This window comes from Salarias fasciatus, chromosome 7 (genome assembly GCF_902148845.1).
Source record: "Salarias fasciatus chromosome 7, fSalaFa1.1, whole genome shotgun sequence".
Lineage (NCBI taxonomy): Eukaryota > Metazoa > Chordata > Actinopteri > Blenniiformes > Blenniidae > Salarias > Salarias fasciatus.
Window position 1 is genome coordinate 30,215,803 of NC_043751.1, and position 26,679 is coordinate 30,242,481.

General features: G+C 44.2%; 1 protein-coding gene across 1 annotated transcript; it reads left to right on the forward strand.

Moving 5' to 3' along the window:
• Nucleotides 1–1,775: 1,775 nt before the first annotated feature.
• On the forward strand, nucleotides 1,776–20,610 carry LOC115392365 (cytochrome P450 2F2-like). Its single transcript, XM_030096957.1, has 11 exons — nucleotides 1,776–1,931; nucleotides 4,962–5,124; nucleotides 10,832–10,984; nucleotides 11,115–11,275; nucleotides 11,628–11,696; nucleotides 14,003–14,107; nucleotides 14,206–14,341; nucleotides 16,866–16,951; nucleotides 20,022–20,123; nucleotides 20,198–20,339; nucleotides 20,420–20,610. The coding sequence occupies exons 1-11, from the start codon at nucleotides 1,776–1,778 to the stop codon at nucleotides 20,608–20,610; spliced, it is 1,464 nt and encodes a 487-aa protein (XP_029952817.1).
• The last annotated feature ends 6,069 nt before the right edge of the window (nucleotides 20,611–26,679 follow it).

A 26,679-nucleotide genomic window follows, 5' to 3' on the forward strand; every position in this document is an offset into this window, starting at 1 on the left:
GCCAGCTGTCTGCAGCAACGTGCAGTCAGGTTCCTACCGAGCGAGGCTCAGGGTTCTGGATACTGATTCCATCAGGAATATTTTCCCCAAGTAGACAAAATGATTCATCGTTTGACCGGCAGCAGTGAAAGAGTTACTGTATGTTTCAGATCTCATAAAAATATTATTTCCAAATAGAAAGAAAACACTTTTATTAATCCATCCATCCTCTACATCGCTTCATCCTGTGCAGGGTGAGCTGGAGCCAATCCCAGCTGACTATGAGTGAGGAGACAGGACAGGAGAGGACAGGGTCCATCCTGGACAGGAGAGGACAGGATTCATTCTGGACAGGTTTCCAGTCCATCACGGGACAATCAAAGACTGTCTTGTTCTGTGGCCCTGCGGTCATTTTTGGATCACTGGAGCCTTGTTTTTGTTTTTCTACTCTTCAGTTTCAGGTGGGCGGTGCCGGGCGGTGTTTGCAGACGCAGCAGGCTGGTTGCTGATGTCGAGCTGCGTGAGGATTATTACCTTAATGAGCAGTGGCTCTATTTAACGTCATTTCAGAACCTCTGTCTCACTCTAGTGCATAGAAACAGACAGAACAAGAGTGGAGGTGGTGTGGCTCTATACTTTGACAAGAATCTGGAGTTTAAAGTGGTGGAAAACATGTCAATAATCGTGAAAAATATATAAGAATGCATCACAAGTCCAATACGTATGAAGAAGAATAAACATGTCATGGTGAGTTGATTTTATAGAGCACCAAGTTCAAACAGACTCTTTTAATGAGTGGACATATAATCAATGTTAAAATTTCCACATATGAATATAACCTTCTGATTTGGTTTTGAGATCTTTTCCTCCGACCGTAACACAGACAACCACACACTCACATTCACTTCAATTTAAAACTGACCTCACATGCATGTTTATGGCCTGTGGGAGTTCTTCTCCTTTGATGCCTGCCTGTTATTCTGCCTCTGGGTTTGGACTGTGACTTTAGCTTTGGATACTCTGTCTGGACTTGTCTGTCCTGAATAAAATCCTGCTTGGCTCTTCATTGCCTCCAGTCTACATTTGGGTTCACCTGGCAAAACAAACCAGTCCATGAATCCATTGGACTTGGAGCTGATTCGAGCTGAACTAGAGGAACAGGGGTTGGAGGTCGATGGGATCAACGCAACTCTGGGGAGCCTGATGCATCCTACTTCACGGAAGGGTCCGCAGTCCTCCGACCATCCAGTTCCTGTGTTCGACTCTGATGTGGGCCAGAATTACCAGTCAGGAAGCCGGCATAGAGGCTGTGATAGAGAACATTTGCAGGATTGCTCCGGGGCTGGGGAGCCACGTAATTCAATCTGTGACGCCAGTTCTTAAGTCCCTGATGTTAGTATCCCAGCAGCCTCTGTCTCTGTCAGTGGCATCTGAGCCGCCTCCGCCACAGCCAGGTCTGTCTCCATCAGCAGCATGCGAGGCGCCGCCGTCTTGATTCTGCCTCCATCAGATGCATGGCTGCAGCCTCTGCCTCAATCAGCGGCATCTGAAGAGCCGCCTCTCAGCTCTGTCAAGGGCTCCCTGGGGGATGGTGCCAGAGGCCCACCGCACCACCCCTTCCAAGGAGCCTGGTAGCGTAGAGGTCAATAAAGGACATAAATGGAAATAAAGTGGACTTGGCAAATGGTATGTGAGGATATCAAACACATAGCCTGATAAGCGGAGGCAGGGCTGAGATTGGAGCGCCTCTTTTAAAGCCTGATCACCAAGTAATCTGTTCAGTTCATTCCACCATAATGTTTGTCTCAGTCGTCCTGCTATTAGTATGCCTTTACTTTTTAATTATCAAAACCCGGAGGCCCAGGAACTTTCCTCCAGGGCCCTTTGCTCTGCCCATATTAGGAAACCTTTTACAGCTGAGCCTGGAGGATCCCTTGAAGTATGTTGAGAAGGTAAGGATAGTTTTCAAATTTTTCAAAAAATTTTTGAGGAACATTTTGCTTTGCATTTGTCCTTGAGCATTATTCACACAGAAGCCATGCTCTGTTGAATGTTTTTTATGCATTTTTAAAAGTATGTGTTGATATGAAGTTGAGATTCTGCACACTTGGAGCTTTTCCCACTGTCCTCTCAGAACAAACAGCCAGCTGATTCAAAGCTATTCATGAGCCTCAGGTATTACTGCTGAGAAGTTTGCCTCTGAGTAGAATATATATAGCGGTTTGTGGTTCTGTGTTTAAAAAGTAAATATATCATTACTGTATCATGTGTTCATTTCATGACATAAATGGCAAAAATCTTTTAAGAAAGGGTGATTTTGAAGATGTTGGAAAAAAACAACTCGGTGTGTGAGTTAAAATACAATGTGTACCTGTTGACAAGCGTTCCCATTAATCACGGCTCTCATGGCAGGATAAAGAAAAGTTAAAAGACACAAGTTTTAAATGAACGATGTCTCACTCGATTAAACCATGCACTCAGATAACACTGAACAGAAAAATAAACAAAAACCTTGTCTGTCCGAAGGTCACCCAGAGTCCTGGATTTCTTTATTTACTAAAATGGTTGGTGGTTCATTTACCCAAACCTTCATCAAAGTACCTGTAATCAAAATCTGAACTATCTTACTACTATAATACTCTATTACCTGGTATCTGTCTTTTGTTTTGGAAGGATTGGGCAGCAAGAACCAAAATGGCGTGGAGATTTTGACAGCTGCTTGTGTGGCATTTGTAGATATGCACAATCAAATATGTACACATAATTCAAGTATATAGACACATTTATAGGTACTTTATGCCATTTTGTATTGTTCCTGTGGGAACCCTCATACAGGGTTGTTGATTGTAAAAATATCTCATGCACTATAAAAGCTACCACCATAAATTTTTTGCTAGTTAAAATCAGAATAGCTGAGCATAATGTAAATTCAGTCTAATATATTTGCTTCAGAACTGTTTACTTGTAAAGGATGTCTTGCAATTGGTCTTCAAAAATCACCGAAAAACTAAAAATCTACCAACACAGAAATGTACACACACACTCATTTAAAGATGTCCAGAGTTCAGACTGCTGTACACAATCAACAAATTAATTCAATACTGTTTTCTGTTTTCACCTGTTGCTAAAGTGGCAAAAACAAGTATTTGTCTGGCAGGTGGATATCGATGCAGCGTCTGCAGTGATGCGATTATTGTGTTGGTCCGTTGTAGTGAAAAAGGAGCTGATGCCAAAAGGCGAAGCTCTCGATTTACTGGTCAATCTGCTTCTAACCTCACCTATGGTCATCAGCATCTGTTTAGGATGCTTTCTGGATGTCTCAGAAGGGGGGTGTTCCGGGCATGTCCCACTGGGTGGAGGTCTCAGCGAAGACCTATGGAGAGAGAGAGGAGAGACTGGAGAGATCACGTCTCTTGGCTGGCCTGGGAACGCCTCAGGATCCTCCTGGAAGAGCTGGAGGAAGTGTTTGGGGACAGGGAAGTCTGGGCATCCCTGCTTAGACTGCTGCCCCTGTGAGCTGGTCATGGATAAGATGGATGAATGGATGGATGGATGGATGGATAATTCCATGTTCTTTATTGCTTTGCCACCAGTACTTCACTGTTAAAACACATTCACACTGTGTGGAGTGACTGCTAACCACCACTATAATTCGCAGAACACTTGTAATCAGAGAAACAAGATTTCATGTCCATTTCATGTCATGGACAGTGGTCTTGCTCTCCTTTCCTCAGAATCAGTTGGGCACCGGGGCTTACTCGTGTACAGTTTGACAGCATTAGTCCTGTTTTGTACTAACAGCCAGAAGTGTCTTTTGAGGCTTCACGCCCCAAGAGCCCCACAGACTCCAGCTTGGGACCTGCACTTAGTGCTGGAGGGCTTGTGTCAGCCACCCAGTTAGCCCTTGGCAACAGTGGAGCTCCAGTGGGTGCCAAGCAAGACTGCATTTTTGCTGGCCATTACCTCGGCAGAATGCGTGGATGAGGTACATGCTTCGTCTGTCAGCCCATTATGCCTCAAGAGGCATTCAAATGTTGGGGGTGCACTATAAGACCAAACGTTCTTTTCCCAAAGGTGCTGTTGAGTCTACAGTCTATTCAGCCTTTAAGGCTCGCATGATATGGGTCTCCATCAAGCGTTCCTCAAGAGAACGAGGAACTCCTGTGCCCAGTCGAGCCCTGGGTTGCTACATTGACGCTACCATGGGCATTTGTACCTCTGAACAGCCTTTGGTCTGTTATTGAGGCCCTGAAGGAGACTCTGCTCTCTCCAAGCAGCGCTTATCCCACTGGATCAAAGAGGTTATTCGCCATTCTTATCAGGTGGCGAATTATACCCTCTACCACCGGGTGTGTGCTGCCACTCCACCAGAGCGGTGTCCACATCTGGGGCCACTCTGAGGGGAATTCCCCTGGACAGAATATGTGCCTCTGGGATGCCTGGCACTTTTCTCTTGGATGTACAGCTTGAACGCCTCCACTCCAGATTCACTGGTTCTTGGCTCTGCAGAGACTTCTCAGTGAGGTTGGTCTCTGGGATTCCTCGTGACTAAGTTGGGATTAATCATTTAGTGCTTTCAGCACCGCCTTCTAGCAGTCAGTAGGAATTAAATAGAACTAAAGCTATGAATGTGACTACGGTGCTATGAATCCTGGATGACCACCAGAGTGCTCTGTCACTCAGAAGTGACCACGTGAGACGATTCTGTAGGAGCTGATCCTGGGGTGACAACAGAACTTATCTTTCTAGGGTCACCCAGGGGTCACAGGTGGAATTGTTGGGATGCCTACTCGAAATGTACATGCGTGAAGGAAACATTCAGGACTTTCAGCACCGCCTTCTGGTGGTCATCCGGAATTCATAGAACCATATTTATAATGTTCGTTCAATCTTGAACTGAAGAATGATAAAAGTCATGAATTTTGTTGTTAAATCTTTAATGTGAAACTTCCAGCCTGGAATATTGTTCTTGTGCTTCACAGCTGAGAAGAAATTATGGAAATGTCTACAGTCTGTTCATCGGTTCCAATCCAGCTGTTGTCATCAGTGGGTTAAAGGTCATGAAGGAGGCCATGCTGACCAAGGGGGTGGATTTTGCTGGACGACCCCAAAACCTGTTCATCAATGCTATCACCATGAAAAGAGGTTGATGAAATTATTAATTCTGTACCAGACCAGTGATTATTAGACAATGATTATTAATACTTCCTATTATCTCTCTCCAGTACTTTTCACTGAGCCCACTTCACACTTTCTCCCCACATATTTGTTTGAAAGCAACATGTACTGAGCCTCATTTCCTGTGGGAGCATGATATTATTTTGTTTGTTTATGTGTTTGTATATGTAGTGAGGACAGAGTGAATTATTGTTGGAAGAATGTATTAAGAAGCACGATAACGCCACCCTGGGAGTTTCACCCTGGGAATTAGATTAAAAAGATACACGTTTTTTGCTCAACAGAGGCATAATTTCAAACGTAAAAATACAGTTTTAAACATATTATGTAAAACATATCTATATATATATATATATATATATATATATATATATACATACACACACACACACACACACACACACACACACACACACACACACACACACATATATATCCAGCCATGGCTGAATAGTCTAGTGGTTAGGGACACAGACTTTGGAACAGGAGGTCGGGGATTCGATTCATGCAATAACTGAGGCACTGGAGACTGCTAAGCAACGACTCACAGCCCTAGCTACCCACCTAAAGAGATACACGAGAGAAGTGGAGACCAGGAGAATAAACAGGGTGTTCTCCAACAATCCAGCTAAGGTCTACTCTCAGTGGCAGGGTAAGTAAGACCACAGCAGACCCACCAGGGGCTGAGACTGAGCAATACTGGAAGAGTATCTGGGAGAAAGATGTGTCACACAACACCAATGCCCAATGGCTGGCAGGCTTGCAGGCAGAGCACAGCAACCTCCCAGAACAAGAGCCAGTAGTAATTACAGCAGCAGATGTACAGGCAAGAGTGGCCAAAATGAAGAGCTGGACAGCTCCGGGGCCCGACAAGATTCACACCTACTGGCTTAAGAAGCTAACTGCACGCCGTGAACGCCTTGCAGCACAAATGAACCAGCTGCTAATATCAGGGACCCACCCAGAGTGGTTAACCTAAGGTCGGACAGTCAAGTCCACCTCTGTTTCCCCCCAAAGGACGCGAGGACAACTCCATTTAATTTCCAACTCCAGATTTATTCAGAATGGGAGTAGGAGTTAGCAATAGCAATAGGTTGTAAACCTTTAAAGACAGGGAAAAAAAAACAAATTAAAAATTTGTTGACATCATGAACCACAGAACCAAAATTTCAACATTAACCATTCAAGCTCTCAAACTCAACAATAAGTCAACATTCCAACAGAGTTAAGAAACATATACATATAGTCTGATTTTTTTTACTTTAACTTTAAACTTTACTTCACTTTAAACTCAAATGAACTTTCTTAATTCAAACTGCAATGTGAAATAAACAAATGCCTCAAAGTTTTAACTTTGAATTCAAAAGAAATTTCTTAAAGGTGTAATACAACATTTTGATTTCCGGGTGGATCACCTAAATAATTGGTGGGTCTGTTTGTCAATCATTCTGACGAGCTGCTTTCGTAAGGCGGTTCTCCGTGCTTGCGCCCAATCAGCTTCTCCCTTTTGCGCATGCGCATTCAGAGTGTTTATGTAGCCGGTGAGCTTCTGAGCTCGTACTTACCGATGGCGAGTCTGACATAATGAAACTGTAGCTGTTTCGGAAAAAAAAAAGCTTTATTTATGAGCGAGGCGGATCGCAGAAACTGTACAGAGCCGTGCACGCCGGAGAAGAGGAGATCGCGCTCGTACACTTCCGCGTTTTCTGGGAGAAGCAGGAGAGCCGGGCGGATGGTCTGGCGCATGCGCGTTGTTCTTAAAGTGAGTAACAGACGTGGGGCTTCGTCTTTTCGAGAAAATGTTGTATTACACCTTTAATTTAAACTCCAATCAAAATTCCAGAAAGTCCAAACCATTCACACTAGCCAACACAAACCACAACCTCAAACCCTCAAGAAAGACATCATTTTTACACACCACTGGCGTCTTTGGCTTGAAACCATGAGCGGGCTTGTGTCTCTCTGCTCTTCTTCTCGGAGACTGACTGAGCTTCCCCAGACCTCCCCAGGTGCTTTGAATCACTGAGTGATCACTGAGCTCCTGCCAGTCCTACCCAGCTGCTCTTGATCAGTGAGGACTTGCTGATGGTAGTGCATTCTGGGAAATGCAGTGTTTTACCCACATCTCAGTGGCTCAGCTCAGCAATGAAGGACACCCAGAAGGGAACAATACCATCAAACTACCGCCCTATAACCTGCCTCAGCACCACATGGAAACGCCTATCAGGCATCATAGCAGCCAAGATAAGTAGGCACATGGATCAGTACATGAGTGAAGCACAGAAAGGGATTGGCAATAACACCAGAGGGGCCAAACACCAGCTACTGGTTGACAGGGCAATCGCCCAAGACTGCAAGGCTCGCAGCACCAACCTGTGCACTGCCTGGATTGATTACAAGAAAGCCTATGACTCAGTGCCACACACGTGGATACTGGAGTGATTCAAACTGTACAACATCAACAGGACTCTAAGGAGCTTCATTCAGAACTCAATGGGGCTGTGGAAGACCAGTCTAGAGGCCAACTCAAAGCCAGTGGCACAGGTGAGCATCAAATGCGGCATATACCAAGGAGATGCCCTGTCCCCCCTGCTGTTCTGCATGGACCTGAACCCCCTCAGCCAGATCATTACCAAGAGCAGCTTTGGATACCGGTTCAAGAGCAGAACAACTGTCAGCCACCTCCTCTACATGGATGACATCAAACTGTATGCCAAGAATGAGCATGACATCGACTCCCTGATTCACCTCACCAGGATATACAGCAATGACATCGGCATGTCATTCGGACTAGATAAGTGTGGACGAATGGTATCTAGAAGAGGGAAGGTGATCACAACTGAAGGAGTTGAATTACCTGAAGGGAACATAACAGATGTGCAGGACAGCTACAAGTACCTGGGGATCCCACAGGTAAATGGTAAACATGAGGAGGCAACTCAAAAGTCAGCCACAGCCAAATACCTACAGAGAGTAAGACAAGTCCTGAAGAGTCAGCTGAATGGCAAAAATAAGATCCAGGCCATAAACACCTACGCCCTACCACTAATCAGATACCCTGCTGGCATAATATCCTGCCCACTGGAAGAAATGCAAGCCACTGATATCAAGACAAGAAAGCTCCTTACAATGCACGGAGGGTTCCACCCTAAGTCCAGCATACTGAGGCTGTACACCAAGAGAAAGGAGGGAGGCCGAGGACTAGTGAGTGTCAGAGCCACTATAAAGGAGGAAACCAAGAGCCTCCATGAGTATACCAAGAAGATGGCCCCCAGTGATGATCTGCTAAGTGAATGCCTCAGACATCAAAAGCCCAGTAAGGAGGAGCCAGAGGAGCTATCATGGACAGACAAATCCCTGCATGGCATGGACCACCGGCACATTGAAGAAGTGGCTGACATTGAGAAAACATACCAGTGGCTGGAAAAGGGTGGACTGAAGGACAGCACAGAGGCACTAATCATGGTGGCACAAGAACAGGCCCTTAACACAAGATCAATAGAGGCCAGGATCTACCACACCAAACAAGACCCCAGGTGCAGACTGTGCAAAGAAGCCCCAGAGACAGTACAGCACATCACAGCAGGGGGTAAGATGCTGGCAGGCAAGGCATACATGGAACGGCACAACCAGGTAGGGGGCTTAAGGCCCGTCCATGCTTCACATGTCCGCTTGGGTGCGCATTGCGCGTTGGTCCGCGTGACGTAAAAATCGTCATGAATTCCTGTCCGCTAGGGTCCGCGCGGACCGATCCGCGGACGTCCGCGCAGCAGCCAGAAATTGAGACCGCGTTGCGCATTGCGCGCAGGTCGCGGAAGTGTGCGCATGCGCCAGAGCGCCATAGCAAACAAAACATGACGGTAAAAGTGAAAGTAGACGGAGCTCCAGCCTGATGGCTCCACTTAAAGACACCGAAAGAGTGAAAAACTCGTGGAAAGAGAGAGAGACTGTCTGGAGGGAGGAGGAGGTCTGCAGACAGAAGTGAAAAAGTAACTAATCGCTCCGGCGCCGCCCCCGCGATTCAGAAACAGAAAAAAAAGGCTAAATAAACTTTAATACTTAAAGATAATGTACTGGTAATGTATGTGCTTAATTTTCTCTAAATAATCTGTAATAAAGGAGCAGATAAACAGTCTGTAGTGCCGGAAAAGCTTCTCGAGGCTGCGTGGATCACCGCGCCTGCATGAGACGCGCACAGCTGAGCTCAAAATGTAGCATGGGAGAAAGCGCGTCCGCATCGGTGGTGCGCGGACCTTCCAAGGCGGACGCGGAAACGCGTACATGTGAAGCATGGACGAGCCTTTAGTGTACAGGAACATATGTACCGAGTATGGACTGGAGGTCCCAGGGTCAAGATGGGAGACACCTCCAAAGGTGGTCGAGAACAATCGAGCCAAGATCCTGTGGGACTTCCAGATCCAGACTGACAAGCAGGTGATGGCCAATCAACCTGACATAGTGGTGGTGGATAAACAGCAGAAGACAGCAGTGGTGATAGATGTAGCAATCCCAAGTGATGGCAACATCAGAAAAACGGAGCATGAGAAGTTGGAGAAGTACCGAGGGCTGAGGGAAGAGATAGAGAGAGTCTGGGGCGTGAAGACAACAGTGATACCAGTAGTGATTGGGACACTGGGAGCAGGAACCCCCAAGCTGGGAGGATGGCTCCAGCAGATACCAGGAACAACATCTGAGATCTCTGTTCAAAAGAGCGCAATCCTAGGAACAGCTAAGATCCTATATATATATAAATATATATATATATATATATATATATATATATATATATATATATATATATATATATATATATATATATATATATATATATGTGTGTGTGTGTGTGTGTGTGTGTGTGTGTGTGTGTGTGTGTATATATATGTATATATATATATATATATATATATCGCCCTGCAAACATGCACCCATTCTGTAGGCACAATTAATGAAATGAAGCAGTCAGCGAGGTGAAGCAGTGCAGTCATACCTGTCAAACAAACAGCCTCGACAAAATGAAGCGCCAGAGCTCAGGCTACTGGGTCACCTCATTGGTGGCCAATCAGCAGCACCCTTTCACACAGTACATAGAGCAGACGCCTCTCTGCTGCTACATATAATTTGTTTAGTTTTTAAATAACTCTCAACTTACAGTACATGTTACAATGTTATGGCTTCAAAAACTACAAATATACCAGCCTGTCGTGTTTGGGGGATGCTTCGACGAGGAGCCTAAAGTTGAACGACAACTGTCCATTCTGCTCCCGCAGTTTCTCAATGTCTCCTGGGGAAATCTTGTCCAAAAACATGTGCATCATAGGTTGCAGACATGATCAAGGAAACAAACTAAAATATTAACTTTTTAACTTAATTCTCAGACAAGCAAAGGCAGCAGTGTATCTTAGCGGAAGAAACTAGGTAGAAAAAACCATGAATTGTAATGTGACTGTGTGGGGTTTTTTTTCTGAAGCTGATTGAAGTCGGGCTAAAGGTTAATTTTAATTTCTACAAATGGACAATGTGGACAAATTTGTCAGCATTTGCTCGTTTGTGTTTTATTGTGCCAAATGATAATGTTCTGAGGAAGTTCTTCACAAAAGTTGCATGATTGTAATATGTGCCTATTGCATTTTCTTTTCAAAATAAAAATAATAATAATAATCTTTAACCGTTGTAGGAGTGGCTCTGGCCGACTATGGGTTGAGTTGGAAGGAGCACCGTCGCTTTGCTCTGATGACTCTGAGAAACTTCGGGATGGGGAGGACCTCAATGGAGGACCGGATTCATGGGGAGATTCAGTACCTCATCAAAACTCTGGAGAGCAACGTTGGTAGGTCATCCATGGGCAATAACAGAAACATAACTAATAATCTCATACGTGATTCACAACACTTGATTTAATTCTATTTTCCGTTCCTGCACAAAAGCCCTTCATGCTTCAATGTCAATGATCTTTACAGGTGAAACCATGAGTCCTGAGCACATGTTTCACAAGGCAGCGTCAAACATCATCTGCCAGGTTCTGTTTGGTACACGCTACGACTATGACAACGACTTTGTCACAGTGATAATTCAGTCTGTTGTTGAGATTACCAAGCTCATCAATGGTCCTTGGTCGATGGTGAGTTAAAGCAGAGTCTACAGCCGTACCATGACTGATGTGCAACATGAAACCAAAGCAGAATAGCAGAAAGCTGCCACCTCTGAGCCTGGTTCTGCAGGTTTCCTCCTTTTAATCGGGACTTTCTCCTTTCCACAGTGGCAAAATATAAATAAAGATGGACTGTTTGAATTAAATGGAAAAACTCATGTTCTGTCAGCAGTGCATTTATGTGAATGAAGAGCCTCCTGTGTATTTATACAGAGTAAAATCTTTCAATTGACTGACAGATGTTTTACACACACACACACACACACACACACACACACACGAATGATATGATAATTTTTTCTCCTCTCCTTTATTTTACCAGCTGTATGATTCCTTTCCCTTCATTCGTAACCTGCCGCTACCCTTCCAAGAGGGCATTAAAAATGCAGAGGTAATGCTAACAATCAGTTTGAACCATACACATCACCTGTTACCATGAACACCCTTTTAAAATGCATTATATATATATGTATATATATATGTATATATTAGGGGTGGGACTCGATTAAAAAAATTAATCTAATTAATTAGGGCCTTTGTAATTAATTAATCTCAATTAATCGCATATCGATATTTGACCCGAGATCAGTGAGAACCTTTCTTTTTCAAATGGATTTTGGTATAGTGAATCAATATAGTGATACATGAGCTTAAGCAACAAAACACTGTTCATTTTTTCAGCAAGGAAGGAGGAATTTAACCAAGACAAATAAACCAATACACACTGATTAGTGCAACTTTTGTTGGGCTGGGCGAGGGTCCTTGAAGTAGTCGGAGTGACGTCCTCTTCAACTCTAGCTGTATGCCAGGCTTGCGTGTTGGTCGCTGCTGCGACATGCTTAGCATTCAGTTGATATAGCAGGCTCGATGTGCTGCGATGGTATGCAAATTCTTTGCTGCACAATGTGCATACAGCTTTGGTTTTATCCACGCTGCCATCCGCTGGCTTTTTAAATCTAAATTTTCTGTGCATGAGACCAAGTAGTGCGCTGTCGTCAGGAGCAGTGTTGCCAACTCCCCAGTAAGGAAAGTCACTACTGGCTGTCCTAAAAGTCGCCAGAAGTCAGATGAGGTCGTTACCTAATTTGCAATTTGCATGTAATTGTAATGGACGCTGTAGGAGAGAGGAATAACGTCATGGGAGAAGCAAAATGTGAGTTAAAAAAACACCCTAAATATGTTTAGAACTGCAAATGAATTTTCTTCTGTTTATTCTTGGTTTGTCAGCAAGTGAGCAGTGGCGTATTTGCGCACACGCGATTCATTTGAAGTGTGGAGGAGTGGTGTGGGTCTCCTCTCTGCTCTGACTGCAGCAGGGGGCGCTGCGTGAGACTGGCCGCCTGTGAGTGCTTTGGGACGGGGGAGGGGCTCACGCAGCACCGCAGCTCATTGAGGACAGCAGCTGCAGAACGAGACGTCCTGTCACGTCTCCAGAGCACCAGAAAAAATCGCTAAATTTGTTGCTAGTCGCTTTTGACAAAAAAAAAAGTCGCCAGGAGGCTTTGAAAAGTCACCAGATTTAACGAGAAACTCACCAAGTCGGGAGCTGTTCCGTTGTTGTGTCACAGCGAAATATGTCCGGGTGAAACTCGTCCGGTGACAAACGTTCCGCGACAATTTGCGATAATTTTTTTATCGCGTTAAAATTTCTGTAATTAATTAATCGTAACTAACGCGTTAAAGTCACAGCCTTAGTATATATATATATATATCAGTGGCGGACCGTGCATTTCACATTAAGGCCTTCAGAACAGATCCGCCTGAACCAATCCACCTCTCAAGAACTATTTTGTCTACAAAAAAAATCCTATTATGCAGATATGCACATAAAGAGTTGTTGCACAGCAGATAGATACTTGTGCACCCAGAATAAATGCCTTTGCTGACGTGCACAAGTCTCCTACTACATCTGTGCACATACAATGAGCATCAACAACTTAATAAAACAGCAATATTATTTAGGAAAAGAGGAACATTTTACTCACCAAAATCCCGATTATTTGAAAACAAAATACATCCTCCTTTCCTTCCTCAAAAAGAGATCAACTGCTCTGTCATATAGATTATCCGTGCGTTTCAGTTCCATAAAGCCAGGGCTGAAAGTCCAGCTGCGCTGAGTCGCGAACTCGAAATCTGATTGGTTGAAGCAACTGTCTGATTGGTTGAAGCAACTGTCTGATTGGTTGAAGCAGCTGTCTGATTGGTTGAAGCAGCTGTCTGTTTGACGCTTCACTTTACTTCACTGCGCCATCAGGAACAGATAGCGAAGGCCTCGGGCAGATTTCTTTGACCCGAGCAACAGATGATGCCTGAAATCTGATTGGTTAAATGATTTAATATGAAAAAAACATGTCTGGAAGCAGCGCAACCACGGGAAATCTATGAAAGGAACTAGAACATACCGTTTGGAATCATTTATTAATTATTTATGGACAAAATATAATTTACATCAGTCTGTAATTCAGATACTTTTTAGGCCAGCAGAGAAGGCTTTGCAGGCCCTGACGGCCCACCACTGATATATATATATATATATATATATATATATATATGTATGTATATATATATGTATATGTGTGTGTGTGTGTGTGTGTGTGTGTGTGTGTGTGTGTGTGTGTGTACATACATACATATATGTGTGTGTGTGTGTGTGTGTGTGTGTGTGTGTGTGTGTATAAAATTTGTGATGTTTTTCAGAGAATAGTGGCTGCTATTGGGGATTTAGTTACTGAGCACAAGAAGACCAGAGTCCCCGGAGAGCCTCGAGACTTCATTGACTGTTACCTGGATGAAATGGACAAGGTGTGTGTTAGCTGCAGCAGTTTGAACAACATCACACAACCATTAAAGTTGGCTCATAACCTGATTTTAGTTTTCTTTTCTTTTCTTTTCTTTTGCAGAGACTCGATGATTCTTTATTTTCAGAAGAGCAGCTGAATTTGATTGTTCAGGATCTTTACATCGACGGCACCGACACCACCTCCAACACCCTGCTGAGTGGTTTTCTTTACCTCACAAACAATCCGCACATACAAGGTACATCTGCAAGACTGAGACGAACATAAATTCTTTCAGTTTCAAAGTTTAACCCTTACCCAAGGACAGATATCAGGGTTCAGGGATCTTTCCTTTCCTCACTGATCCTCATATCCATGTCTTCCTTCTCCCCTGGTCTGTGTCTGTCTCACCTCATATTTTCAATTATTCTATCAGCTCTGTCAGCTCCTCCTCCCTGTTCTTGTTTATGTCTGTCTCCCAGGGGTGAAAGCGATTTAAATTCTTGCTGGTACTATTAGTACATGACAGTGGAGCTGAATGAAAATGGTGAAAGTTTTTGTGTGTTTTGGCCTCGTATTTACATGTAAATGCAACCGTGCAATCATCAAAAACAATATCTGAAAACCAGTGGCGGACCGTGCATTTCACATTAAGGCCTTCAGAACAGATCCGCCTGAATCAATCCACCTCTCAATAACTATTTTGTCTACAAAAAAAAAAAATCTTATTATGCAGATATGCACATAAAGAGTTGTTGCACAGCAGATAGATACTTGTGCAGCCAGAATAAATGCCTTTGCTGAAGTGCACAATTCTCCTACTACATCTGTGCACATACAATGAGCATCAACAACTTAACAAAACAGCAATATTATTTAGGAAAAGAGGAACATTTTACTCACCAAAATCCCGATTATTTGAAAACAAAATACATCAACCTTTCCTTCCTCAAAAAGAGTTCAACTGCTCTGACATATAGATTATCCGTGCGTTTCAGTTCCATAAAGCCAGGGCTGAAAGTCCAGCTTGCCCTGTGGTATTTCTGGCATAAGTTTTATTTCTCTTCAGGTCTTCTTCTTCTTCTTCTTTGGAATAATTGAGGTAGGCGACCAACAACTTAGGTGCATACCGCCCCCTACTGTATCGCTTGGTGAATGTAAATCAGAGGGCCTGGATATGCTGTTGTTAGAAGCTAGAAGGCGCTGAGTCACCAACTCGAAATCTGATTGGTTGAAGCAACTGTCTGATTGGTTGAAGCAGCTGTCTGTTTGACGCTTCACTTTACTTCACTGCGCCATCAGGAACGGACAGTGAAGGCCTCGGGCAGATTTCTTTGACCCTAGCAACAGATGATGCCTGAAATCTGATTGGTTAAATGATTTGATATGAAAAAACATGTCTGGAAGCAGCGCAACCACAGGAAAACTATGAAAGGAACTAGAACATACCGTTTGGAATCATTTATTAATTATTTATGGACAAAATATAATTTACATCAGTCTGTAATTCAGATAATTTTTAGGCCAGCAGAGAAGGCTTTGCAGGCCCTGACGACCCACCACTGCTGAAAACTCTGGTCAGAGTGATAATTCACAAATGTTCTGTGATGTTGAGGAGCAGAGGAGAAAGACACTTTATCACACACTGCCCGTCGCAAGGATGGAGACTGTCTGGGTGAACAGTGGTGTGGGTTTGGGTGTAGCCTGGCCTCCACCTGCCATGCCGCTTCTTCTCCACCTCTGTCACTCTGTGGCTCTCTCGCTGTTCTCAGCTGACCACATGCTGTCGCTCACTCCTCTTTCTTTTGAGTGATTCCAGTGTCGCCAGCAGATAATATAAATTTCCTTCCTCCACCTCCACAACAAGCTCTTCTATTCCACTCTCTGTTAAATGTTCCTTGTCCTCTCTGCCACCAATGAGCATAAAAGTCCACTGATCAGCAGACAGAATATTCAGGAGCTACTTTGCATTGGCCATTATGGTAGAAAGTGGACGTATCGAGGGTGGGACATGAGTTATATTCCACCTGCAACTTTCCAAGTTCACTATGATTTATAAAAGTAAAAGTGCATCTAAGTGTGTGTGCACAGTTTTATAAATCTGAATACATTCTGTCACACATTTCCCCGTTTTGGGCTCACAGACACGTTTAGGATTTAATAAACACCAAAGTGTCCGTTGTGCAGGATAAATGATCCTACAGGACGTTTTATAAATGAGGCCTCAGACGATGTGATCCTGAGATGTTGTTGGTTTAATCTATTGTTTGTCCTGTCCCGGTGCAAGTGCCGTGTCTTGTGGTGGAAAACGTCCCGGTGTTTAAAATCAAATTCCCAGAACAAATGCTGAGTGAAATCTCCAGGCGTTCGCTCATAGGAAGTTTCTTTTTGAGCTGTTCTGCATCGTTAAGTCACAAAACAGAGCTGCTTACTGTCCGATTGGTTTCAACTGGGACATTTTGCAGCGAACATAAAGATGTTAAAATTAAACGTGTGGTCCGCGTTTTGACACGTGACATATGAGTGTCTCCTCTGTCCAGCTGTGCCAGATGTTCTGTTTCATTTCACATGCAGACCTCCTGCACTTCATCCTCTCCTCTCTATGTGTTTTCTGGTTTTTCAGTCTTCGCTGGTCTTTCAGATTGCTTTCTGCCTGCTCCTGCTTGGTAACCTCTGCTCCAGTCTGACCTTTATACATAAAACCCTTGAACCCCTGTGAAACCCTGTGCTGCCTCCGTCTAATTACTTGAAATGTTCAATGTAATCTCTATTTTATCTTACAGAAAGATGTCAGCGGGAGATCGATCAGGTGCTGGAAGGGAAGGCTCGGGTCACTTTTGAGGACAGACATAAAATGCCTTATGTTCAGGTACCAGAGATATGTCTCCTTATTATTATTTCTTTTTAAACATAATAGATATTAACGAAATAATTAGTCCAATGAATACACTGAAATTTTATTTTTTTTTTAAAAGGAGTCAGAAGAATCATCGACTTATTAAGCCCAACCCCCTCTTCAGTCTGTTTGCATCCTGCGCTTTTTTTTTAACCAATCACATCCTCATAAACATCATAAACTTAAATAACTGCAAAGAAAATGTAAATGAACAGAATGGGGGAACAGAAAAAACCCAGTGCATGTTCCATTGCTCATCCTCCCTGTACCTCTACTGAACTTCATTTCTAAAGCATTTTAAAACAAGTACAGTTGGCACAAAGAGCTGTACATAGTTATAAAAAAGTGCAAAGACAAAATACAGTAAGAGCAAGATAAACAATAAAAGACATTGATAAAACAGTAAAAGCAGGAGCAAAGTCTCCAGCTGAGTTAAAAGCCAGTGAATAAAAATATGTTTTAAGATCTCTTAAAAATGGACGGTGAGGGGTCCTGTCTGATGTGCAGTAGAAGCTCATTCCACAGCTTAGGGGCAGCAACAGAAAAAGCTCTGTCCCCTCCGAGCTCATGCTTGGAACTCGGTACCTCCAGGAGCAGCTGATCAGCTGACCTGAGGCACCCCATACGGTCCAGTTGGTCCTCAGACGTGGACCTGCATCGCGGTGTCTCCCTCCCTTCTTCCTCTCCTCGATCATGGCTGGACTGACTGAGGACTCTGCGTCTTTTTCTCTGTTGGATTGTAACCTGCTGTCATCTCCCATCTGACTGGCCTCTCGCTGTGTTCTCACTCACTGTCATCTCAAAGCTTCCTCTCCAGTTTATACCAGCTGGGGCTGACTTCCCATCAGGAGTCGTGACGGTGCCTCTACAGGCATAATTCATTACTACATCAAGTTCTCAGCCTGATAATTAGACTGGAGAACCTGTTAATCCTTTGAAACTTTAATCTCCACATTGATGACCCATCTTGTACTGTGGCAGCTGAACTGATAACTATTTACTCCTTTGATTTTATTCAGCCTGACTCGTGTTGAAGGCCACACTTTGGACTTGGTGTTATGCCATGGCCTAAATATTGATTCTATGAGTGTGGAAGACTTTCACATAAGTGACCACTGCTGTATTTTATTTAACTTGTCCTCCATGTTGTCACCTTCTGCTCACTGTGTGGAAACACAGACACGCACTGTGAAATTCATGAAATCAGGGCGAAAATCAAACCTCCCACAGAGTTTACCTGCTCTGCCATCTCCCTCGCACCCCTGGTCCTCCTTCTCTCCTGTCAGGCTGCAGGATGTGAAGCCTTCAGTCTGCAGGATGAAACCCTCATTGAGCCCTGCTGACGTTGTGCCTGCTCTACTTTTCCTAAATGTTTTTGACATTGTTGCTCTTTGGTTCTGTGAAATTGATAAATCTCTCACTTAAATGTGGCTCGGTCCCCAGATACTTCGAACATGCTGTGGTGAAACTGATTCTGAAAAAGCCAAATTCTTTTTCTGGGGAGCCTAAAAACTGCCTTGGTCTGAGGCCTCCTTCCTTTGGCTGTTAGAGATGGCTGTCCAGCTCCCTCCCTGCCTTTTTGGAGGTCCTGGGGCAAAAGGTGACAAAGGTCCCTTATCTGCGAAAAGCTTTACTTTCTTACGTTCTCAGCTCCTGGAGCTCCAGAGCGTGTTTCTCCTGTGAGGCTGCAGCTGCAGCTTCCAGAGCAGCTCTCTCTGCCTCAGCCTGCAGGCGCACTGATGCAACAGGAGATCTACTGCTTCTTGAGATTGTATGATTTCTGCCGTGAGATTTTTAACTGGAAACACGAGTTAACACGTTGGAGATGTCGTCACAGGGGCTCACTTCACTGTCAACACAATCCTCAGTGTTCCCATTTTCAGCAGGCCTGAGAGCACCATCGTTTTAAACCACTTGTTCACATCCTCCATAAATTTATTTCCAGCCAACAGGTTTGCATTGAACCATACTTCAGGTTTTTCCTTTTCCTCTGGAGGTAAATAATTTAACAGACTCATGTGTTTCCTTTGCTCAAACAGCACAGTGTCTTGTATTTGTTGAGATGATAATGCAGTTCTGGATCATATTGTCTAATTGTTGTTTTTAGATTACATGTTCAGGTTGGACTTTCTTTTTTTTAGCAGGCTTTCTATTTTTTCCGTTAGCGCCTTTTCTGTTAACGTAATTAAGCGTTTAGTGATGGTTTGCGTTTCCGCTTTGACCACACCAGACGAGGCTGCATGACAGCTGCAGCAGTCCAGTCCCTCACTCGCAGCCGGCAGGCTCACAGTTAGGGTTTCCACTTCTTACAGTTTTTAGAAAGAGTTGCCGTTCCACCTTCACGGTTCAATGTCTTTGGGGAGTTGGACAACATTTGTTTGTACCTTCTGTTCGATCTTCATGGTTGGACTGTTCCTGACCTCCCCTGAAAATCCGTTCCACAGTTTCACTCTGCACATTGAAATATTAAATGTTTTTGATGGATGCTGACAGTTTAGTTCCTTCCTCCATTGAGTTTCAGAAACAGTTTTTGAATGTTCCCTGGGAGTGAGGTATTCAGTGCTTTGTGAGGGGCGGCTGTGGTTCAGTGGGGAGAGCGGTCGTCTTGCAGTCGGGAGGTTCTTAGTTCAATTCTTATCTCTGCATGTCGGAGTGTCATTGGGCAAGACACTGAGCCCCAAATTGCCCCCAGTGGATGGACTGAGCACCTTGCATGGCAGCTGCCTCCACTGGTGTATGAATGGGTGAATGTGGTAACGCAGTGTAAAGTCCTTTGGGCTCTGTCAATGCAGTGTAAAAGCGCTATATAAGTGTAGTCCATTTACCATTTTTTCTGTTTGAAAATGTTTTGTGAATTACTCTCATGACCTTTTCACTCATTTAAAAATAAGAATATGGGACTTCTGCGGCTCAATCAGTTAAAATTTTGAGACTATTGGCTAAAATCTGTAGGAGAGAAAGTGCTGAGGGCTTTGCTGCCATGTTTTTACTTTCCTCTGATGAAGATTTGCGACAGCAGCTAATAATAAGTTTCTGTTTTCAGGCTGTGATCCATGAAATTCAGAGAATGTCCAACACTGTTCCGCTCAGTGTTTTTCACTGTACCACCAAAAACACAGAACTCATGGGGTATTCACTTCCAAAGGTAATGGATTACTGTTTAGAAACATTTCAAATCGAAAGCGAAAAAATCCATCAGGATTTTTTTTTCCTCTTCAGGGAACCATTATCATTCAGAACTTGACCTCGGTGCTGAATGAGGAAGGCCAGTGGAAGTTCCCTCATGAATTCAACCCTGAAAACTTCCTCAATGACAAAGGAGAATTCTTCAAACCGGAGGCCTTCATGCCTTTCTCTGCAGGTATGACTGCATGAACACCTTCATTTATGACTGAGAGAGTCAAATCAGACGCCTCTTCTCCATTTTCTTGGGTGTCTCAGGTCCTCGGATGTGTCTCGGAGAGGGTCTGGCTCGCATGGAGCTCTTCCTCATCCTGGTCACTCTGCTGAGGCAGTTCAAGTTCATCTGGCCTGAAGACGCAGGAGAACCAGACTTCACTCCTGCCTTTGGGATCACCCTGACACCCAGACCGTATCGCATGAAGGTGGAGCTCAGATCAACCAAAGACTGAGAAAATTACTGCAAACGTGTGAATCTACAGATCCTTTAAAAGGAAATCATCCTCCTTCTAGTTAAAGCTGCTTTATTCATTTGTCCTCACAGCATATCAACTTTCTTCATTTTTTATCCTGTCTATCAACTCTCACTACATTTCCAGACATCTCAGCCTACTTTATCTCCGATATCTCTCACCTCAGCAATTAACATCACTTTAATGACTTTATGTTTGAACTGAATATCTCGTATTGAAAGTTGTGTCTCCTTTGATGTTTGAAGCTGTGTTTTTTCCCCCGTTTGTTTTGATTCTGTTCCCAGTTGCAATAAAGAGCTCTGAACTTTGGATTTCATCCCAGTCTTCATGAGTCTTTCACAATGAATTAATTTAAAAAACTCAATTGATCCCTTGTAGGGAACTTCCTTCATTTCACCCATTGTCCTTCTGGAAGCGCTGGGCTGTTGCAGTGCAGCATCTAGGGACCTGCAGGGGGGTCAAAGGTCTTGCTCATGGAGCTACAGTGGTGCCCCGAGCTTCAAATCCCAAGTCTGCCTCTCTAAAACCCAGGCCACCACTGCCTTATTTTTACTTTAAATTACTTTTTTGAATCCATTTTGTGAAGGTGAATTACATTTCTTATTTTGTTTGAAGAGCTAAATCAAACTGTCACACATTTTATGGCTATCCGGTTCAGGGGGCACTGCAGCCCAGCTGACTGTGGCCCATTCATACTCTGGAAGAAGCAGAAATGTAGCAACAGACGGAGAGAGAGACATTGGACATGGATTTTTAAAGTACACTTATTGACAGCAGTTCTCATCAGTGTTACAGTTTGTGTCAGATTTTAAAAATCATTCATTCAGATTAAATATTGTGCAAAACACGGTTCATTGTTTTCTGTACAGCACAGAATATTCTTAAAACACCAGACCTTTTAAAAAGAATTAAAATCATTGTGTTGCTGAAAAGAGAGGTACTCAAGCTAGAGTCTGGATTTCATGTTGACTCGCCACACTTCTCTGATCTTCGCCTTGTGCAGGGACAGTTTCTTGGGCTGTGTGGTTTTCAGGAGGGGTCTGGACAGTTACCACAGCCCCGGACTCACCAGGACCTCAGAGAAGGGATCTGCAGGGTCCAGGGAGAGTTAGCAGGCTCCTATCTGTGAGTGCCAATGCATTCTTCCATGTCTCCAGGAGCCTCCAGGACCCCCGGACAGAATGCATCCCCATCAGAGAGCCCAGGGTCTGGGCATCATTCAGGTCCGGCCCCACAGCATTCACAAACTGACCCACAGTGAGGGTCCCAGACTGGACCAGCCTTCCCGTCAGGCTGGGAGATGTGGGAAGATCATGTCGCTTTAAAACCTGAGAATCTCACACTCAATGCAGGGTTTGCTTGATGATCTGCAGAATGATAATATGTACAATCAGAGAGACATAATCAGTATTTCAAGATCAAATCTGGGCAGCTGTCTGCAGCAACGTGCAGTCAGGTTCCTACCGAGCGAGGCTCAGGGTTCTGGATACTGATTCCATCAGGAATATTTTCCCCAAGTAGACAAAATGATTCATCGTTTGACCGGCAGCAGTGAAAGAGTTACTGTATGTTTCAGATCTCATAAAAATATTATTTCCAAATAGAAAGAAAACACTTTTATTAATCCATCCATCCTCTGCATCGCTTCATCCTGTGCAGGGTGAGCTGGAGCCAATCCCAGCTGACTATGAGTGAGGAGACAGGACAGGTGAGGACAGGGTCCATCCTGGACAGGAGAGGACAGGATTCATTCTGGACAGGTTTCCAGTCCATCACGGGACAATCAAAGACTGTCTTGTTCTTTGCTCCTGCTGTCATTTTTGGATCACTGGAGCCTTGTTTTTGTTTTTCTACTCTTCGGTTTCAGGTGGGCGGTGCCGGGCGGTGTTTGCAGACGCAGCAGGCTGGTTGCTGATTACTGTGATTTGTGTCACCTGTCGAGCTGGGTGAGGATTATTACCTTAATGAGCAGTGGCTCTATTTCACGTCATTTCAGAACCTCTGTCTCATTCTAGTGCATATGTGGCAGGATGGGTGTGTTTGTGGTTGGTCTCAGCCTATTGGCTGGGGGCACTATAAAAACCCCTCCCACGTCTGTGTCGCCCTCTGGTTCTTGCACTTCCGGGTTGGTGCTGGCTGGTAGTGGTGGTTCGTGAGAGCAGGTAAAGGCTAACATCCCACATGAAATGTATCGTATTGGTTTTGATGAAAGTTACGCCTTGCAGTGTCGCGAGGGCTCCGGGGGGAGCGCGTCAAGCGCATGCCGCAGCAGTTGTAGATCGGGCGCGTGGGTCCCGATGGTCCGGTGCTGGTCTGAGCATTTGTCCCGCTAACGGAAGTCGGAAGCAGTATGTTATTGTTTAACTTTCTGGTAATCAACAGGTGTGCAGGCTGTAACAAATCCTTTTCTTATTAGGTTCTGCCCTGTTCGAGCCCTGTTTCCAGCGCAGACACACCACGGCTGTCTTTGTCCTTGTGTTTGTCCATCCTGGAGCTGCTGCCATGTTAAATGTTATCCTGTGTCGTGTCCTCCGCACGGTGGCGTGTTGGTGTGGGCCAGCCCAAACACGCATGGGACTTTGGACCGGAATGATGCGCGCGCTCCTGTCAATTAAGTGTTTTTGTTTGAAACAATAACTTGAACGAATGTAACTGAACTTAACGAGGAATAGAATAAATTATTTTCACCTGGAACCTCTGTACTCCTTTTTGTCATCCGGCGAACCTGTGTAGCCTTTTTAACAATTTAGTTTATTTCCTGGGGTGAAATTCCCCAGGTGGCGTTGTCTGGCAACACCTATATAATATTTAGATTCCCCACTTTGCCACACATAGAAACAGACAGAACAAGAGTGGAGGTGGTGTGGCTCTATACTTTGACAAGAATCTGGAGTTTAAAGTGGTGGAAAACATGTCGATAGTCGTGAAAAATATATTAGAATGTATCACAAGTCCAATACGTATGGAGAAGAAGAAACATGTCATGGTGAGTTGATTTTATAGAGCACCAAGTTCAAAAAGACTCTTTTAATGAGTGGATAGTTAAAGCTTGTGTCTGGAGTTTTGAAAGAGCGAGAGTTTTTCTAATCCAACGTCTCGAGGTTCCGCCCTCCCTCTGCTTTCATGAGCTACCCAGCCACGCCCCTTTAATTGTGCACGCGCATTACCCGTGGTGTCAAAATGAGAGCCTTCGAGTCCCCAAGACATCCTACATGTTTATCTGTTTACGGTGGATGTTCAGCAGACAGCGGATATATCCGAGGGAAGCGCGGTGGCTGCTGCGCAGCTAACTCTCCTCTGCCTGGGCGAGTGCGCGTGCTCTCTGGCTGCTCCGCACGTTGATTGACAGCATGACAAAGCGGAAGTTCGAACTCTATTGGCTGAAGCTGACCGGTACTTTTTCAGATAACATGGGGGTCTATGAGACGAAGGCGGAGCCTAATTTTTATGTTGCTTTATGCTAATACTATATTGTATCGAACCAGACTGACACATTTAAAGCTCGTGTCTGGAGTTTTGAAAGAGAGGTTTTTTTTTTAATCCAACGTCTCGAGGTTCTGCCCTCCCTCTGCTTTCATGAGCGACCAAGCCACGCCCCCTTAATTGTGCACGCTATTATCCGTCGGGTGAAAATGAGAGCCTCCGAGTCCTACAACATCCTCCATGTTTAGCTGTTTACGGTGGATGTTCAGCAGACAGTGGATATATCCGAGGGACAGACAACCACACACTCACATTCACTTCAATTTAAAACTGACCTCACATGCATGTTTATGGCCTGTGGGAGTTCTTCTCCTTTGATGCCTGCCTGTTATTCTGCCTCTGGGTTTGGACTGTGACTTTAGCTTTGGATACTCTGTCTGGACTTGTCTGCCCTGAATAAAATCCTGCTTGGCTCCTCATTACCTCCAGTCTACATTTGGGTTCACCTGGCAAAACAAACCAGTCCATGAATCCATTGGACTTGGAGCTGATTCGAGCTGAACTCGAGGAACAGGGGTTGGAGGTCGATGGGATCAACGCAACTCCCATCAGATATAGAGCTTATCACAGCACTGGAACTGTGTTAGTTAAAGTCACTAATGACTTGCTATTGGCGGCTGATGCAGGTCGAGTCTCAGTCCTGGTTCTCTTAGACCTCAGTGCAGCTTTTGATACAATTGACCACAATATTCTCCTGCAGAGGTTAGAATGTGAGGTTGGCATCAGAGGAAAAGCCCTCTGCTGGTTCAAATCCTATTTATCTAATAGGTACCAATTTGTTCACGTTAACCAACAGTCCTCACCGTGCTCCCAGGTCAGCTATGGGGTTCCTCAAGGGTCCGTGCTCGGGCCAATTTTATTTCTGTTGTATATGCTTCCTTTAGGGAACATAATTAGAAGCCACGATATCAATTTTCATTGTTATACAGATGACACACAATTGTATTTATCTATGAAACCTGATCAAACTAATTAAATAGACAGACTCAGTGACTGTATCAGAGAAATTAAATCCTGGATGACTACGAGCTATCTCCGTCTTAATCCTGGCAAAACAGAGGTCATTATACTAGGCCCCCATAAACTGAGAGAGTGTCTATCTGAACAGATTATCACCTTAGATAACGTCAGTGTATCCTCCTCCTCTACTGTGAGGAACCTCGGGGTCTTATTTGATCAGGATATCTCCTTTAAAGCACACATCAACCTGGCTTGTAAAACAGCATATTTCCACTTGTGCAACATAGCTAAAATAAGAAACATTTTACCTAGAAGCGATGCAGAAAAACTCAACCATGCATTTGTTTCCACTAGACTGGACTACTGCAACTCCCTTCTTGCAGCCTGCCCAAAAAGAGCGTTAAAAAACTTTCAGTTGGTTCAAAATGCGGCCGCCAGATTATTAACCGGAACTAGAAGACGTGAACACATTACTCCCGTTCTAAAATCTCTTCACTGGCTTCCTATCGAGTTTAGAGTTAGATTTAAAATCCTTCTCCTCACTTACAAAATCCTAAATGGGATGGCTATGACCTATCTTCAAGATGCTTTAACGCCTTATCAACCAATCAGAGCACTCCGCTCTCAAAATGCAGGGTTACTGGTGACTCCTAGGGTCTCTAAATGGACATTAGGTGGAAGAGCCTTTAGCTATCAGGCACCGTTTTTATGGAACCAGCTTCCAAGTGGTGTCAAAGAGGCAGACACAGTCTCCACATTTAAGGTTAGGCTCAAGACGTTTCTCTTCGATGCAGCCTATGATCAGGTCAGCTAGGGGGTCTAAACTAAACTAAACTAAACCAAACTAAGTTAAACTAAACCAAACTAAATTAAACTAAACCAAACTAAACCAAACTAAATTAAACAAAACTGAACTATCTAAACTATACTAACTAAATACTAGTTTAAATACTAAACTATCCACAAAGCTGCTCTAGGAGCTAGAATGCTGTGGGAAGTACGGTGCACTGAGTCCTATCCTCTAATGTCTGAATGTTATTCCCTTTAGTCCGTTCATTGCTTTCACCTGCTGTCCCCCCCTTCGAGGGGGAGTCTTCTTGAGTTTCAGTTGCTGACTCCACTATCACGAGGGCCTACGAACAAGCTTCGGCCGGACCGGGAGGACACTCCTGTCGGTCCTGCCCGCGGACTGGCTTCAGTTCTACCTCTGGGATCCGTAGTTCCTGTGCTGGACCGTCCAACGGACTGTACTCAACATAGTCCTAGGCTTTACTTCTTATTGTCTCATGCTAGCTGTTGCCAAAGCTGTCCGTCCCTGGGAGAGGGATCCCTCCATACTGTGGTTCTCCCCAAGATTTCTTCTTTTCCCACTGGGTTTTTGGATTTTTTTCTTGCCGGATGTGAGGGTCTGAGGCGGTGGTTGCTTCGTTTTGTCTCGTTACTGAATTTGACATATTAATATTATGCTTATTCATTGTTTTTATTTTTACCAATCAATGTAACATCTTGAAGCCCTCTGAGGCAACTGTTGTTGTGATACTGGGCTATACAAAAATAAAATTGAAATTGAAATTGAACTCCGGGGAGCCTGATGCGTCCTACTTC

Excerpts from the sequence above, each read along its gene's own strand:
- LOC115392365 (XM_030096957.1), top strand. The coding sequence starts at position 1,776 with ATGTTTGTCTCAGTCGTCCTGCTATTAGTATGCCTTTACTTTTTAATT. Across the intron at positions 11,697-14,002 it reads AGGGCATTAAAAATGCAGAG|AGAATAGTGGCTGCTATTGG; the intron begins GTAATGCTAACA and ends GATGTTTTTCAG. Across the intron at positions 16,952-20,021 it reads ATAAAATGCCTTATGTTCAG|GCTGTGATCCATGAAATTCA; the intron begins GTACCAGAGATA and ends TTCTGTTTTCAG.